The following is a 15,713-nucleotide window of genomic DNA, read 5'->3' as shown; positions in this document are numbered from 1 at the left end:
TCGATTAAGTGAGACGAAACGCGCCGTCAATTACTTACTGCTCCTAATTGCCCCCTAAATTTGAATCACCAATTAGAGGTTGTTGGAGAGCGCCGACAGCGTCTGCGAATCAACAATTACCCTTTCATTTGCATCATCCACCCTGGGGCTTTTGAGAGCATTTTCACGTTTCGTATTTTAATGCGCCGAAAGTCATAAAAAACTCATTTCCTCGTTGGTTGGCGTGCTTCTTTGAGGCCGAAAGTTGCCTCGCGCGAAATTGCTACACGTGCGCCGAGATGTATTTAATTGCTACCTCTATTGGGCCTGACGCACAAAAGATTACGCGCAGCGCGCGCGCTCATCTGCCATTCTTTTGCACGAGAGCCGTCTTCCTTCCGACTCACGCGCGCGCACTAATTAGTAATTTGCATTAAGGCCGGAATTTCTGGCGGACGATGTCAAAAGGCCTTCTCCGCCATTAATTTTGAATTCAAATTAAAAAGTTGCTCCAAACTGCTTACACCACCCAATTGAAAGCGAGTCTGACTAAGAGAAATTAGAACCAAACTTTTGCCGGATTGGAGTTTCTCATTTGGAAAAAGGCGTGATTGAGTGATTTACATGCAGAGGAAAGCCCGGCTTCAATGTGAACTTTTCGACGATTTTGCCTGGGGAAAATGTTTATATCTGGAGAAAAAAAGCAATCAAACTCCAACTCTAATTTAAAATCCTGCATTTCAACTATGCCTATCCGTGGAAATTTAAAGTGAAATAAAAGCTTTGATTCTGATGTTTCTTTGAAACTCTGTCCGTTTAATTAATAAAAAAGCAATTTATTAAATGTTAAAAAAACCTCTTGAGAGGCGCAATATGTTTCATTATAAATTCTGTAATTTCAAGCTGCTAGTCCTGCTAGATAAAGACCCACCTGAGGGCAATTAACTAATCATGTTGTCCCTGGATTTGTCCCTGTGAAGGTTTTAATCAAAGTACGCCCCAGAGTCCGAGAACGCCGCGGGGCAGTCAGGCTGAAGAGTGAAATGTTGCATGCTCACCTCAATGCTGACGTTTTGGTATGTCACCAGCAGCTGCGGCGGAAGGGCCTTGAAGTGACAGTTCCTGAGCAGCGGATGGAACTTGCCGTCTGCAACACAATAATTAAGACTCATTTGGCTGTGCAGCGTACGCCCGTGACACGGGTGTCATCAATCATTTCAGCATGCTGGACGAGAAAATATTTGCTCTATAAAATTACTATCTCATCTGGCCTACTTAGCTCAAGGGAATGCCACTTACAGCAAATAATTTTCATTTTAAGGCTCAATCAATATCTTTGCCTTCAAATTTGTTTAACTTAAAGAGGGATATTGTTGTAGCTATTTTCAAGGGAATATTTTTGCTTATATAAAAATTAAACTAGCACTATTTTATTTAATTTTTTTATCCTACTGAATAATTGTCAAATCTTATATTGCGGGCGTGTTATAACATTCGGGCCCGATCAGTGAAACCTTAAATTATTGCTGTTTCTCAATAAATTCCCGGTACTATCAATTCATTAATTTTTTCTTTTGAATCCAATCTTGCAAATTGATTCCGCTAAATCGTTAATATATCTCACAATTTAGATTTTAAGTTTCTGAACCAAGTCAGTGAACAAAAATAAGCGGTTTAGTAGGGGCCTAAGATAAAGTTTTCCAGTCCACGTTGATGCCCTAAAGGCAAGAAATGCTGGTAAGAATTGTGGCTACACGAGCAGCGCTATTCGGGTTTTTAAAAGGTGCGAGCTGGTGCAAGGTAGCTTCTTGCCAGGCGGCGATTTACGCACCGCAAATAAAAGTTTAATTTGCTACACGCGGCGCACGCACGCACACGTGAGCAGAACGAGACCAGAGAGGGTCGCAAAACTCTTGGAAACAAACAAGCGAGTGGGTCCTTTTTCCGCTTCGCAACCCTTCGCCCAATTGTGCAATCAGATACATGCATGCATACAGTGGCATGAATTTTAATGGGCCGAGTTTTCATTTCTTTTTATGGCGCCGTAGGAGTAATGCGAGCCGCGTTACAAGGCGTAAAGCCATAAAATAAATGTACACTCGCCGAGAAGAAAATGCCTTCTTTCTGCTCGTTCGGCATTTACATAGCCATTCATTATTATGTGTGCGCGAGTCGCGGCGGCTAAATCCGCAAATACAGCCAGCGGCGCTTGAAATAAACCACATGGGCGGTCGCTATAAATCCAAGACGCGCGCGCTCTCGCTGCTTTTTGGCTGGCTGCTTGCTGGTGTAACGCACAACAACCGCATTTACGCTGATTATCTGAAATTCGGCCCGGAATGTGTGCCGAGTGCACTGGAGCGCGAAACTTTCGAACGAGCCAGCGAGAGAGCGAAAAGTGGCAAAAATGTAAATGCTTTTTGCGGTCTCGCTGACTCCACGCGCACGACAAATTGCTTCTCGTCTCAAAAAGCAACAGTATTGCGGACAACTTTATAACAGCCCCAGCGAAAACGCGGCTCTCTGGAAAAGGGGATGAAATCTTCCAAAGCGATTCTGGAATTTACATCTAATTTAAATATTACTTAAATAGTATTTTAAAATTGATTATAGGATGAAATATAAGATTTAATTTTTATTTTTTCCAAGACTGAACAGCCAGTAAATATAAATAATTATTATAAATTTAAGAAAAGATTAGAGAGCCTAATAACAAAAGTTAGGATATATTAAAATCAACTCATTATTTAATTTCTTCAACTTCTATTGAATATAGCTGACCCTCTACAAGTACAAACCTTAGATTTCATCATGTCTAAGTAATTTTTGGTTTTTTTCCTTATTTGGGAACGAAAATCCTATTACATCTTATTGTTAAAAAATACTTAGGAAAGTGACAGATCAATTAAGAACCCCTCATCATTCATCCACTTCTAAATATATGTTTAAGAGCTCCTTCCAGAGTAAAAAACGAAATAAATTGTTATGATAATTGCACTCAATAAATTTTCAACTGAAGTTAGCAGACTTTGCAGAGCTACCTCTGGAATATAAAAATCCACCCGCTAGCCACATGTAAGTTGACTTTTATATATATCTTTCACATGGTCGAGTCCCCTCTGCTCGACTTTTCTGCTTTTTCTTCTGCTCGCGAGTCGCGTAGCTGAATGCACTACGTGTAAATATTTTATGAGACCTTTTCTCTGTCCGCCTGTGATGATGAAAAGGTGATGTACACACACGGGAAGCTCCTGCCGAGAATTATTATTCAGTGCATTAACTTTTGACTCGTGCTGCCTCTGCTGACGAAAGTTTCCAGTTTGATGTGGAAATATTAAATGGAGAAGTTTCCATTGAGAGCTGGGGAGGACGAGGGTGCAAGACGAGCGGCGTGAGTGTGTATTGTGAAATTCGATCGTAAATTTCCACTTTGAACCCCTTAACGAGTTTAGTGTCAAAATGCCTTTGAGAGAGTGCTGCCGATGATCAATTTTCAATTAGCCGGCAACTCTTAATCAAATTTTGTTGTTAGTGTCACTACGGGAGTTCGGAATTTACTTAAAAATTTACTGCGAACAAAGACCTCGAATGTCAGACTTAATTTTTGGGAAGCATTTGTAACACCTACAGAACGTTAATTATAAGCTCAAATCCTTCATTTTAATTCTGGTCTTCGATTTTTGGGAAAAAATGCATAATATCGAGTTGATAAGAGGTGTAATTACTATGTTTCATATGATTTATTACTTATTCTTTTCTTGATTTTTGTTTTTGTTTTAAGATTTGAATAACTACACGATCAAACGAAGACAAAATGAGATTTTAAAAATTTATTTTTATTAAAATATTTGTTTATTATTGTTTAAATTGATATATAAATGATCATTTATGGAATAAACGATTGAATGTTCCAGTCGTCGATCATTTTCCCCTGAACACGGAAATTTTCATCGCACACTCGATTTTGCCGCAAAGAAATCCATCTTGGCCCGAACGACTGCGCAGCGGCTTTAGTTTTACTGCTGCGCTCTCTTTCGATCAGACGAGACGAGTCCAATTTCCCGTCTGATTGTTTTCCCTCCTCTCCGGGCTCTCGTTCGATTTTGCTCGGGCGCAATTCATTCAGTTTTACGGTAATGAAGCGGCTCTCGGCGCCCGGCCACTCTCGTCTGCCGCACGCGATACAATCTGTGCGTGCGGCCGAGGCGCAACACGCGCCAGTTCATTAAGAAACGCGTGCCCTGGCTACTGATGCGCCGCTATTTAACGACGACGTGCTTCGCCCCCGGCCGCACTCACTCGCCGTTCCACCCGCTTTTGACGCGCAAATATTTGCTCCGACTCCTTGCATCCTACTGACTGCCGAAACTGGACTTTTTTTCAAACTTTCTCTCTTTGAAGAGGATAGAGCTCGAATAGGACATGGGAACGCATGCACTAGTGCAAATAGCACGTTCCCGTGAGTAACGTGGCTAAGAAACAATAAACATGCATTAAAAATTGATAAATATATTAAAAATTTTAAACTTGAAGCTAATTCAATTTAAGCTGTAGGGGAATTCATCTAATAATATCTGCCATACAGTATAATTGAAGGAATATAATAATCTAAACGGAAAAGCAAATTTTCTATGCGATTTTTCTGTATAAGTTCCAGTGCTGCAATTAAGAGTTGAAGATATTTTGCAAAGTGATTAATATCAAAACTGGACTTCACAATTCTGTTTCTCGTAGCACATTTTTTTCACTTTCAGGACTTCCAGTAAAATGGCCATCAGCCATCAATCAATAATTTCTAATTCCATCTCAATTTTATTCTTTTCCTCACATTTATTTTGAAGAAAATATAGCTCAAATTTTTTAAGATCATATTAATTTTGCAACTTAAAGTTTTTTCTCGTGGTGTCCAAAAATAAAGTGTCGTATATTTATTAATTGATATATTAAAACTTAATAAATATTTAACAAAAAACCAAAATTTTTGTGCTCTTGTCAAAACTAGGGGTCCCCAAGCATTGCGGTTAAAAATGAATTATATGAATTCTAAAATCTCATCTTGATACCACTGTTAAAAATTAAACTCAACGATTTTCGGTTGTTTCGATTTCAAAAAGCTCGCTGCTTTTACATTTCACTATTTTGCTACACCGAATGAAGATTAAGATCTGTATTTTCCCAACGATATTATGGTGCACAGGCAGATTTAAAGAGATTAAAGGTGAAATGCTGAGGCCGGAGCGCCTGGCTGATGTCAGCTTATGCAATTTGCCGGGCAGGACTGTTCCGCGGGTGGCCTGCATAGCTCGAAATTGAAAATTCAATTTAATGGCGAATCGCAATGGCTAATTATTCCGCAGAGCACGCCAGATTTAATTTGGTTATTGTTGTTTTCCAGCGGGCTCCACGGATTAAATTAAACTGGCTTTGTTTGTGTGTGTGTGTGTGTGTGTGTGTGTGTGTGTGTGTGTGTGTGTGTGTGTGTGTGTGTGTGTGTGTGTGTGTGTGTGTGTGTGTGTGTGTGTGTGGTATAACTGGCTCGATTTACTTTAATCGCGTGTTGTGCATGCACTGGCCAATGAAATTAAAACCGGCCAGATTTGATCAGATTGCGTGCAGTTGAGCGGAAATCGAGATCGTTTCTTTTCCTCTCGTATTGTGTCGGCGCAATTCCGAGGAAAAGCAGAGCGGATGCCAATTTTTGGCGAATCTCGTTCATTTTAAAGGCGGCTCTGGCAACTTACCATCCTTGACTTGGCAAAGCGGTCCGAACCAACCGCCATCGATGCACTTGATTTTGCACAGTTTGCGATCACCTAGAGGACCGATGGCGCCCCAAAAGTGCACCTCGGTGATGACTGTGAAGTCGGCCGAGACGACGCGGTTTCCGGCCAGACTCAGCTCCGGGGGGTTGCATCGGGACGACACGACGTTGTTGTCAGGCGTGTTCTCTGCTGCCTCTAGGGGCACAAACAACAATAGTAATTATTTTATTTTACATACAAAATGAATAATAGAGATGAAAATATAAAGTTCCATTGGGCATTCTCACTTCCACGGATTCAGAAAAATTTTCATACACATTTATATTTTTTCTTTTTGGGATATAATACAATCCTTTGTCACAGCTTTTGCAAATAAAGTTCTCACTTCACATTGGAAAGATAGAACAATTTTTAACAAATAATATGATGGAAACCATTTTAACGTGTCTTGTAAGTATATAATTGTGTATTTTAGCAAAGAAGGCTCTATTCTAATTTTGGTATCGAAGAACTCTCGAGTCAATTTCAGATTTTATTTTTTAACCTCTGCTCCCACATTCTATGGGCTATGAGCTCACCGGGTCCCAATAACGCACCTAACACTGCCGAACGGATAATAATAATAACATGGGGTCCAAGTGGCCGGAGCTTGGGCCCAATCGTGGCTATCTCTTTCCTCCTCATTTTCGTCCCAATAAAACCACCGGGAAGGTGCGAAACCAGGGGCGAGTCGGAGGAAATGCTCAAATATCTCCCTTTGTCTTATAATGTGAAAACATGCGAACCGACGGGCCAAAAGAATTAATTAAATGCATCAAACTTCGAAAGTGAAAATCTAGGAACTCAATAATAAAAAATCATATTTGTCTCTCTGATAATTTGAAAGTTAGCGCTACAGTTTACTTGTTTTTAAAATCTGTTTATCATTTGAAGAGTTTATTATGCTATGCACTATCACTTTTAGAATCTGTTTGTACTGTTATTGTTGATGCTTATGGACCCATGTAGTTGGGTTCGATTAACGAAGATATTAATTTTCCGGGAGTTCTGAGTTCATGACATGATGTGCTGTTTGTGGAAAGATGGAAGCGGAACTCAAAGATGAGGGCGTGGTGCCTGTTGAGCTTGAGATGTGGTGAATTGATGCTGCAGTGCAGAGCGCGAGACACCACAGGTTCAATTATGGATATGATCGAATCGCCTCAAATCCTGTTTTAGAGCTTCAAGTAATGCAAGATTTTGTATGAGATTTAATAACCTGAAAACCAGTAAAAATCATTCCAGTGGTTTATAATTGCAAGACAAAAAACTTTAATTGTTGTGGTTTTAAGAAAGTATCCCTATTAAACCAACGTGCTGTTACACAAGTTTATTATATTGCCAATTCTACCTCCATAAATGTGTTAAGAACAATAAACTTTTGGCTTTCAGTTAATCATGTAGGCTAATTAAGATCGGCTTTCAATAAATTAGTGGGACATATAGCTTAAGCATAATTATTATAACTAACAGCTGACATGAGGGATGAACAATCTGCACGTAGTCTCACGTCAGCTTTGGGATTGCAAGCAGAGTATTATTCTGCCCGAGCACGAATGCTGAAACGTTGTCAACAATTCTATGATTAACTATCCAGTCCACTGCCACAACAAACCGGCAAATAAAATCGTGACCTTGACAGACAATGGCACCGAATTAATATTCAGAAAATGTATTAAAAATCCAATTTTTAATTGGTATCCCATAAAAAATGTCAATACACTAAAGTAAAAATTCTCGTTAATCGCGATAGAGGTGCCCCAAGCTAATAATAAGCGCTGGGTCTTCCTGCGAAGGACAAGAGCCGGCTTTTTGGCGTGCAGCGTGACAAATGAGCGGGCTTAAGCGTTTAATCTGGTGCGTAGGTATAACAAAGTGGCCGCAAGTGGCCCCGCTGGTAGGCAACGCTTCCGTCACGATGCCAATATCCTGCAGCGAGCGACGCCGCAGATAATCCCCTTCTGACTGGCGACCAAGAGAGCTGATGTGTATACTCCATCGTCCCGCTAAAAAAAGCTCAGGACCGAGTGAAATATTGGCAGAGGGTGACAAAGTCCATTATCAAAACAGCCATTTAAAGGATGAAGAGAATTTCAGATATTTTAAATTTAAGCACAGCTTAGTAGCTCGAGATTCATTATGGCTAAGAGAAAGATTAATGCATTTGACTTGCACATTGGATTATTTTTAAATTTTAGCCAAGCGTCTAGGCCTTAAATTTTATTGAAGAAGACTTAAGCTTTCATAAATGCAACAAATTAAAAAGATCTTGATGTTTTAAAAATAATTTTAGTTCAAGGCCGAAGAGAAGAGGCCTTCCATCTCATGAGAAATAAATCAATAAAAAGCTAATATTTTTCTCTTTTCCCCTCATGTCCCAATGGAAACACTCCGATCCGCTCGATTGAGTGAAGCATATTCCCTCGTGCATTGCGTCACTGGATCTAATAATATTACAATTAATTTGAAAGCACAATCAACAACAGCTCCGGCGCAGTGATTGCTAATACTCGTCGGTGAGCACCGACAAACAGCAATAATCAAGCGAGAAAATCGTCTGTATGTCGCAGGCAAACAACAGCAGTTGAACCCGGCTCTGGCATTAAGTGTGCGATATTCCGTGCGCATGAAAGCGCTGCATCAGTCCGTCAGTGCCTTTTCAATCCAACGAGTGTGCACTCTCGCAGTGCCGAGAGGCTGCACGTCGCACGTGCATTATTTGCGCGTGGCCAGAGGTTAATTATGATTGGATGATTGAACTTCTCAGATCTGATTAATGTTTGACGGCACTCGAAAACTAATTTCCAGCTCGTGTATAAATGATGCTCCTTTATTGGCAAAGTTTCCGCGCGCTCACACTGACTCTATTGGAAAATTTAATTGAGTAATTTTAAGTGCAATCAAGTCTGCGCTCTCGGCTAATTGCAACCTGCGGATTGAGAAAATGGAGCAACTTTGAGCGCTTGAATTCCAGCGCCGATAAACATCAGTGTCACGCATTCGCTGCCAACTCTAATTACTTTCGCAACTGCTGGAATTTGAAGTGGAACGAGAATTATGAATGCGTTTTCTCCGATAAAAAGGCTGAGGAAGGGAAAAATGCCGTTTCATAAAGTTTTGCGCAAGAAGTTTAGAGTGCACGCCGCACTTTTAGTCGGCGTGTGGAATTATATAGCTCACTCCACTAAAATGAAGATTGACAGCGTCTATATTAATTTCTGCGATGGTTTGCTGCTCATTCAAGTACGGTATCAGACTCAATTTTGTTTCCTCAGCGGCTGGCAGCCGTAGCTTACAATTAATTTTGCAGGTCTACTTGGCAGGATCTGAACTATAGGTTGGCAAGGGTCTCGAAAATCCATGAAATTTTGTGGAGCTGTTGCCCTAGTAGACCTTAGGTCAACCCTAAAATTTTAGGCCTGCGTATCGATTTCAACAAATATTTTTATTTTTTAGATAGTCAAAAATTGCTATATTTAATAACATAAAATATAAAGTTATGGTGATATAAAAATGGTGTTATTGAAATTCGCTTAATTTGACTGTCATTGATGTCGTTCCTTATATTTTCCACCCCGAAAAATTCAAATCTGAAGTCAATTTACGTTTAACTTGCTTCCCTCAGCTCTACATGACATTTCTGCAGCTGCTGGAACACTTCGGACTGCATTTGGCATGATTTTTCCAACTCGTGGACACTCAACGCCCGAGTGAGTTTTGTTTTGGTGCCACATCAATTGAATTTATATAAAACTTTGGCATCTGAATAAACAGCCTCTCTTTATTAGTTTAATTTATGTGTACGCACATTGGATAGGGATATGAACCAACACACTGAAATAATAATTATCGTTTAAAAATTCTCTCAGCTTGCTGAAAAATTCAATTTTTTCCTCTATAAAAATAGCTCCTACAGATCGAAAATAAGCAGCTGTGCGTTGATCGACGGACTCTATCGTAGCGTGCGACCATAATTGCATTTCACGCTAGGCGGGATGAAAAAATTTGCGTTGAATTCGCGGACGAGTGAGCAGCGCCATTCATTTTGCATATTTTTAATTAAGCGGGAGGCCGAGCGGCTGCAATTTCCCCAGTGACGTAAACAGGCAGCCGAGGGCTCATGTGAATTGCAGCATAAACCGAAACTCGCCATAAAATTCGGTCCGTCTGTACAGCGGGAAAAGAGCGCGGGTAAACACACGCTTGGAGCGGACAAACACACATTTATCTCGCCCCGCAGTTGCGCTCTCGTTTTATTCCTTCTGGCCGGAAACCAGAAAGTTAATAACATTCACAAGTACATTATTATCTCTCGTAAAAAGATAATAAGACGTTATATTGCACGCGTGAAATAAAAGCCGCGTTTGAGGTGCACTGCAGACGACCGTAAAGCGTGTGGGTATATAGGTCGGCCCCACAGTCAGAAACTGAATTTGAGTAATGCATCTCGCGGGATTTCAACGCGTTTCCCACTTTTACGTCAGCTTTATCGTTGAGAACTGTCCAATTTGCATTCATAAGTTCACCGTCCTATTTCAAAACAGACAGACGCAGACTCCACCAAACGCTTTGTTCCTCTAAAACTTGACGCAAACTACTAATTACTTTAACGCAATCGGAAACCACATTAATGGACCAGTGTGAAACTTTAACATTTTAATATTTTCAGTGTATAAAAGAGCTATAAAATTGAAAAACTAAATCCAAACAGGGCCATATATTGATTTATAGCTAAAAAAAATTTAACTATACTATCCCTCTTTTGATTTGGGTTAAATGTTCAGCTGCAAATGATCCATTTGTTTTGTGAAAACGAAACTGCGATTGTTATAATAAATATCCTTTATTTTACTCTCACCTTTAACAATATGGAAAAATGAACAACGTAAGTTTAAATTAAACCAGTAATTATTCTAATCTCTAATGGGATTCAAATAGCAGTGATCAAATTTCAAGAACTTGAATACAGTTTTTGAACTAAAGAATTAAAAAAGGGTTATACAAGTCCTAGAACTTGAGAAATAGATATTAAAATGGCAACTAGAGAAAAATTTATTTAAACATGATAATTATTATTGCACGTGTATGGGAATAAATGAATGAAATGGCAATGTATGGGGCAAACTAGCCCTGCAGAACCATAATAAAGATCATTTGAAACTAAAAGTAGATAAATTAGAATGTTCGCTTGTTGACGGTAGTATAAATATGCTAATAAGAAGTTGCGTGCTTGTTTAGTGTGTCGCGGATGGTGGGCTTAATTAATGAAAGCGTAAACACACAGACATGTTGCAGCAGCACAAGCAGCGGTTTACCCACGGAGGCGCAATTCGCACTATTTGCGCAAACTTGAGCCGCTTCTGACCATAAAAACGGCGAGAAAACGCGAGCTGCATGTGACATGGGATAATGTCGCGAACTTGTTAGCACGGAGGAAATTTTCCAACACATAGCACAGAGCGACACGCGGCTTCCAGAGAGAAATGTCTTTTGGTTAGTTGCGCTGCAAAAGCAAACACAGTTGCGAAACAGGAACGCCTACTTTCAAAAGTATCCACTTAAACAGCAGCAAAAACTCTGATTGGTTTTTTTGCGGCTTGACTTGTAACAGTTGCCAATCATTAACTGAGAAAATTACTTCATTACCAGTGATGGAAACAAGTTATTTACCACTTCAATTAGAGTCTATGTTAAGGAATTTAAAATCAAGTTGCTCTTTAAACAATGAAATAAGAGCAACACATGTTTTTTATATTATTGAATAGACATTAAAGGTATACAATTCTAGGCCCTAAAATCAGCCTATGATTGTATAATCTCTTTTCTGTTTTATTATTATTAATGGTTTATTAAACGCAAAATATGCGTGCAACACTCTACATCTAAAGGTTAATCAATTTTTACACATTTTCGCTTTTCTGTTTTATTAAATTTGTTTTTGTCAATGTTTTAAATGTTCGTGTACTGTCTAATACCACTGACCAAAGATTTTTGCGTTGTTTTAATTATTAATTATGCATGGTATCGGCCATTTAAGCTCCACTGAAAATTCTGTTCCTTCAACGTTCTTTTATTTTTAACAAGCTTGTTGGTTTAATGTTTTGGTAATACTATTTTTACCAAAGAAAAATATGAATTTAAGCTAAATCATGCAATTTTCAACTTTATCATAATGTCAATGAAATTAACACAAAAATAGCAACCGGGAGAAAAAAAAACGCAAGAGGAAATATGAGAAATGCATGATCTGTTTATTTTAAGTAAAATGAGCATTGTTAGCGCTGAGCTAAGCTGTTACGAGAAAATTTACCTTCAAGAGATAATTAGAAATAAAATATTCCAGAACGCATTCATTTAGTGCTTGAAATCTTCCCCGTGAACGAGCGGAAAAATTTATGCATTTCCCTGTGTTGTGTACAGAAAGACATTCTGCCTGGGAAAATAAAGTGCTTTAATTAAAAGACCTAGGAGGCTGTTTGTTGTGGACGGGCAGTTGGAATTAAAATTTAAAAGGGCGCTCTCGCAGGCAGCGCAAGAAAAAACGAGACAAAATGAACGCGTTCCAGCAGGGTATTAGTATTTAGCGTAAGTGGCACATTAATCAGCACAGCAGCGTTTTAAGAGGCGATCGGTGCGCGTGCCAAATAAAATCCGGCTTAATGCTTTTTAATTCATCAAGCACTCTCCTGTCCTTTCTCCGCTTCGCTGTTTCCATTGCCCACTTTGAACTTTTATTGTTTGTTGTAACACTATATCCCTCAGCCGTTTGAAAGCCTCACCCAAAAAGGTTTCAAGCATCGAATACTAATTAAAAATGACAGAAATAACAATTTAAATGAACTGAAATATTGCGGATCCATTTTCAAACAGATTTATTTGTTAAGACTTGCAAAATTGCCAATGGCTCTGCTTTGTGTGGATGGGCGGCTGAAAGGGAAATTTTAAAGAGCACGTGACCGTATCGTACAGCACCTGCTTTGGCTCCTCAAGCCTCATCATCAGCAGCAGCACACGTCATTTTCCGCAGAACAAGTGTACTCAAAGTGTTCTGAAAAGTCTTTGCCTGTGGTAAAAATTTTACTAGAACAGCGAGCCACAATCATCCAGCATCAACGAGTAACATAAAAAGGGAGTTTGTTGCTGAACTAAAAATAGAGAGCATCAAAAGAAAACAAACTACCCAATGATATTTTCCCATCATTTTCAGTTTTTTTTTGCCTAAGTTTTGATCGTTTAAATTGAAGTTTTTGTGTTTATATGTCAAAGTTATATTTTAGAATTTAAAGAATGAAGTTCTGATCTTTCAAATTTTGAAAGACATGGAAGATGTTTTCCAGGTGATTGTTCTCTTCAATTTTCTCCTTGATCCACATTAGAAGTTCTGCAGCAGACACAACCGAGCTTTAATGTGTGTGCACTTGGTGTGAGTGCCGGGCAGAACTTGGAACGAGAGATGGCACAGCAGACGCCGGCGTGTCACGAAAGTAATTATAGTCAATTAGTTGAGTGCAGCGCAGTTTTGTGCAGCTAGCATGTCTGCACTTTGATCGGACGGCGGCACAAAGCAATCCGACACACAGCAAGACACGTTCGAGCCGGTGCGAGACATTAATTTTGCATCAGCAAGTATAATGGGATATTCAGTGGGGAGATCACAAGTTACACGAGAGAGAGAGAGAGAGAGAGAGAGAGAGAGAGAGAGAGAGAGAGAGAGAGCATATTATAGGGTGGGTAGAGTCAGCGGATGGATGCACACCTACGGTCTGTTTGAATAGACTCGCCCTCCGCGCCACCGCCAAAGCAACAACTTGCGAATCAGCCAGACACCCTGGCAGATGCACTAATTCGGATATCCTGCGGCACTCGGTGCAAACATTATGAATAGAGGTGATTATGGAGCGAGTTCCCAACTACGTGTTGACAATTTGCACGTGGGTGCTGATGATCAGAGTCGATGTCAATTTCATGCCAGACAACAATGGTGTGTTCGATCTACGAGAGGAAAAGGGGTTCTGTGTATCAAATCAAATGATAATAGAGTCAGTGTGTTTATTTCCTCCACGTGGATTCATTATTGGAGTGTTGAGAGTTATTGATTTGGATCAAGAGATATTTTTACAAGTACTTCCAGGTCTGCCGCAGCATCAATTTAACAAACATTTTTAATTGTATGAAAGTTAAATCAAATCATTATATGATTTATTTACTTAGTCAGCAATAAATTGTAACGAATATGAGGTGCAATCAGGAAGTAAAATTGTAAAATAATTTTATATATTTAATTGACACTTCAATTGAATGGCGAAATCAACTTTTAGATCATTAGCTTTAGCACAATCGTTTTAATTTATTTAGATGATGTAAATTCTCAATCATCGATCAAATGAAAAACATACATTATAAAGACAGAGGAAGAGAACAAAATTAGAAGTCACTGAATAATTCATAAAAGTCTGCACTCGAAAAACCAAAGTTTTCATGGATCAAAAGTGTGCAGTCAGCTAAAGATTCTCACCGTTTTCCAGTCGCGGCTCGGCGGCGGCGGCGGCGGCCGCAGCGACGGCCAAAAGGAGCAGCATGTGGCCTGGTCGCGGGGTCATCGTGGGCCGGGAGATAGTCAGAGCGCTCGGCACCCGTCTCACATGCTCAACTCACTGGCTCGCACTGCCCGCCAAGACAACAACATATTCGCTCTATTTGATGCGCATGTCTATCATCTTTTTGCTCTAATCCGATTTCGGCCGCTCTCATCATTCGCATTGGCTCTCGGTCATTCCGCGCGCTGCCTCGCCGGCGCTCCCAATCGGCCACTCACGGGAACAACCTTTTTTGGCACTGCTGCCATGCCGTTCATGAATAATTCCCTTTGCGCTGCCAAATCCACGGTGGAAACAGTCCTTTTGTTCTACGGCTTTTACAATATATACTGCGAGTTTTAGTCCATTTCTGAAAAACTCATTATTTTCGATATAAATAAAAACGAGTTTGGCTTTCATCAAGTAAATAGAATTTTACGCCATTCATAAAATGTTTATAAGTGTTTCAGTTCCAAAATTGTGGTAGCAAAACATTTTTAAAAACTGAACGTTCGTGAAAGCTCATAAATTTGCAAACAAAAACAGTTTAGTTAAGCTTCTTTCTTGAGTATTTTAAACATTGATAGCTGTTGATAAATATTTATTATTTGACTGGATAGACATTTTAAAAATGAAAAATTTTACAAAGACTTTTAGTTTCGTTTTAAGTTGTTGTCGTTTAAGTTATGGTGACCGCCTGTCAGCGTATGCAACCTGCACGGCAGGTCACTTTTGATCTCCTACCGTCGCAGCAACGATTGTCGTACTCGCCCTGCAGCAGCCAAGAAGACTCGAGTGTCTGAAATAAAACGATCATTGATCTCCCGCCTGAGGTTTTTATAACTTTGTGTGCCGAAATCAAATTATACTAGTGCGATATGTGTGTTTATAAATTATGTGTCCTTCCAGCTCTCACAACACCCGTGTTTTGTCATGCTGTTGGCCGAGGGCGCCTTGAGAGCGTGTGTAAATTGATAACGATTTGAACCCGGACTCGGGGTGAGAGCATTTTAATTGAATTTCAATATTGTTTAGATAAAATTGGTTGCTTGAAATTTTATTAATGAATTATGCATAAAAAATATTATGGTTGCAATCTATAAAATTTGAAATATTTATAGAATTCCTATTGATTACAGTTCAACTGCTATCAAAGACAATAAATATACGCCTAAAAGGAGAAAACTTGTGGAGTTCATAAAATATCTCACGCAGCCGAACAATTCCTACATCCACAATGGTTAAACAATATCAAAATGCGATACAGATTAAAAGACATTTGATGTACTTGCGCGGTACTGTTTGATTCTACCGATTCTACAAATAAATAAGGTTGAAGCATGTGGTGGGCATTTCT

At 39.5% G+C, this 15,713-nt stretch overlaps 1 protein-coding gene across 1 annotated transcript in view; it reads right to left on the bottom strand.

The window, feature by feature from the left end:
- Nucleotides 1-14,462, bottom strand: part of LOC135939872 (locomotion-related protein Hikaru genki-like) — a 28,555-nt gene extending 14,093 nt beyond the window's left edge. Inside the window, exons 1-3 of the mRNA XM_065484472.1 lie at nucleotides 14,296-14,462; nucleotides 5,721-5,936; nucleotides 1,038-1,126 (exon numbers count right to left, since the gene is read on the bottom strand). Coding sequence (XP_065340544.1) covers nucleotides 1,038-1,126; nucleotides 5,721-5,936; nucleotides 14,296-14,380 — 390 coding nt within the window. The 5' untranslated portion in view covers nucleotides 14,381-14,462. The remainder of the gene's footprint in view (nucleotides 1-1,037; nucleotides 1,127-5,720; nucleotides 5,937-14,295) is intronic.
- Nucleotides 14,463-15,713: the final 1,251 nt, after the last annotated feature.

Source organism: Cloeon dipterum, chromosome 3 (genome assembly GCF_949628265.1).
Source record: "Cloeon dipterum chromosome 3, ieCloDipt1.1, whole genome shotgun sequence".
NCBI classification, from domain to species: domain Eukaryota; kingdom Metazoa; phylum Arthropoda; class Insecta; order Ephemeroptera; family Baetidae; genus Cloeon; species Cloeon dipterum.
Note: the sequence above shows the minus strand (reverse complement) of the source record. Positions and strands in the feature narration are given on the sequence as shown.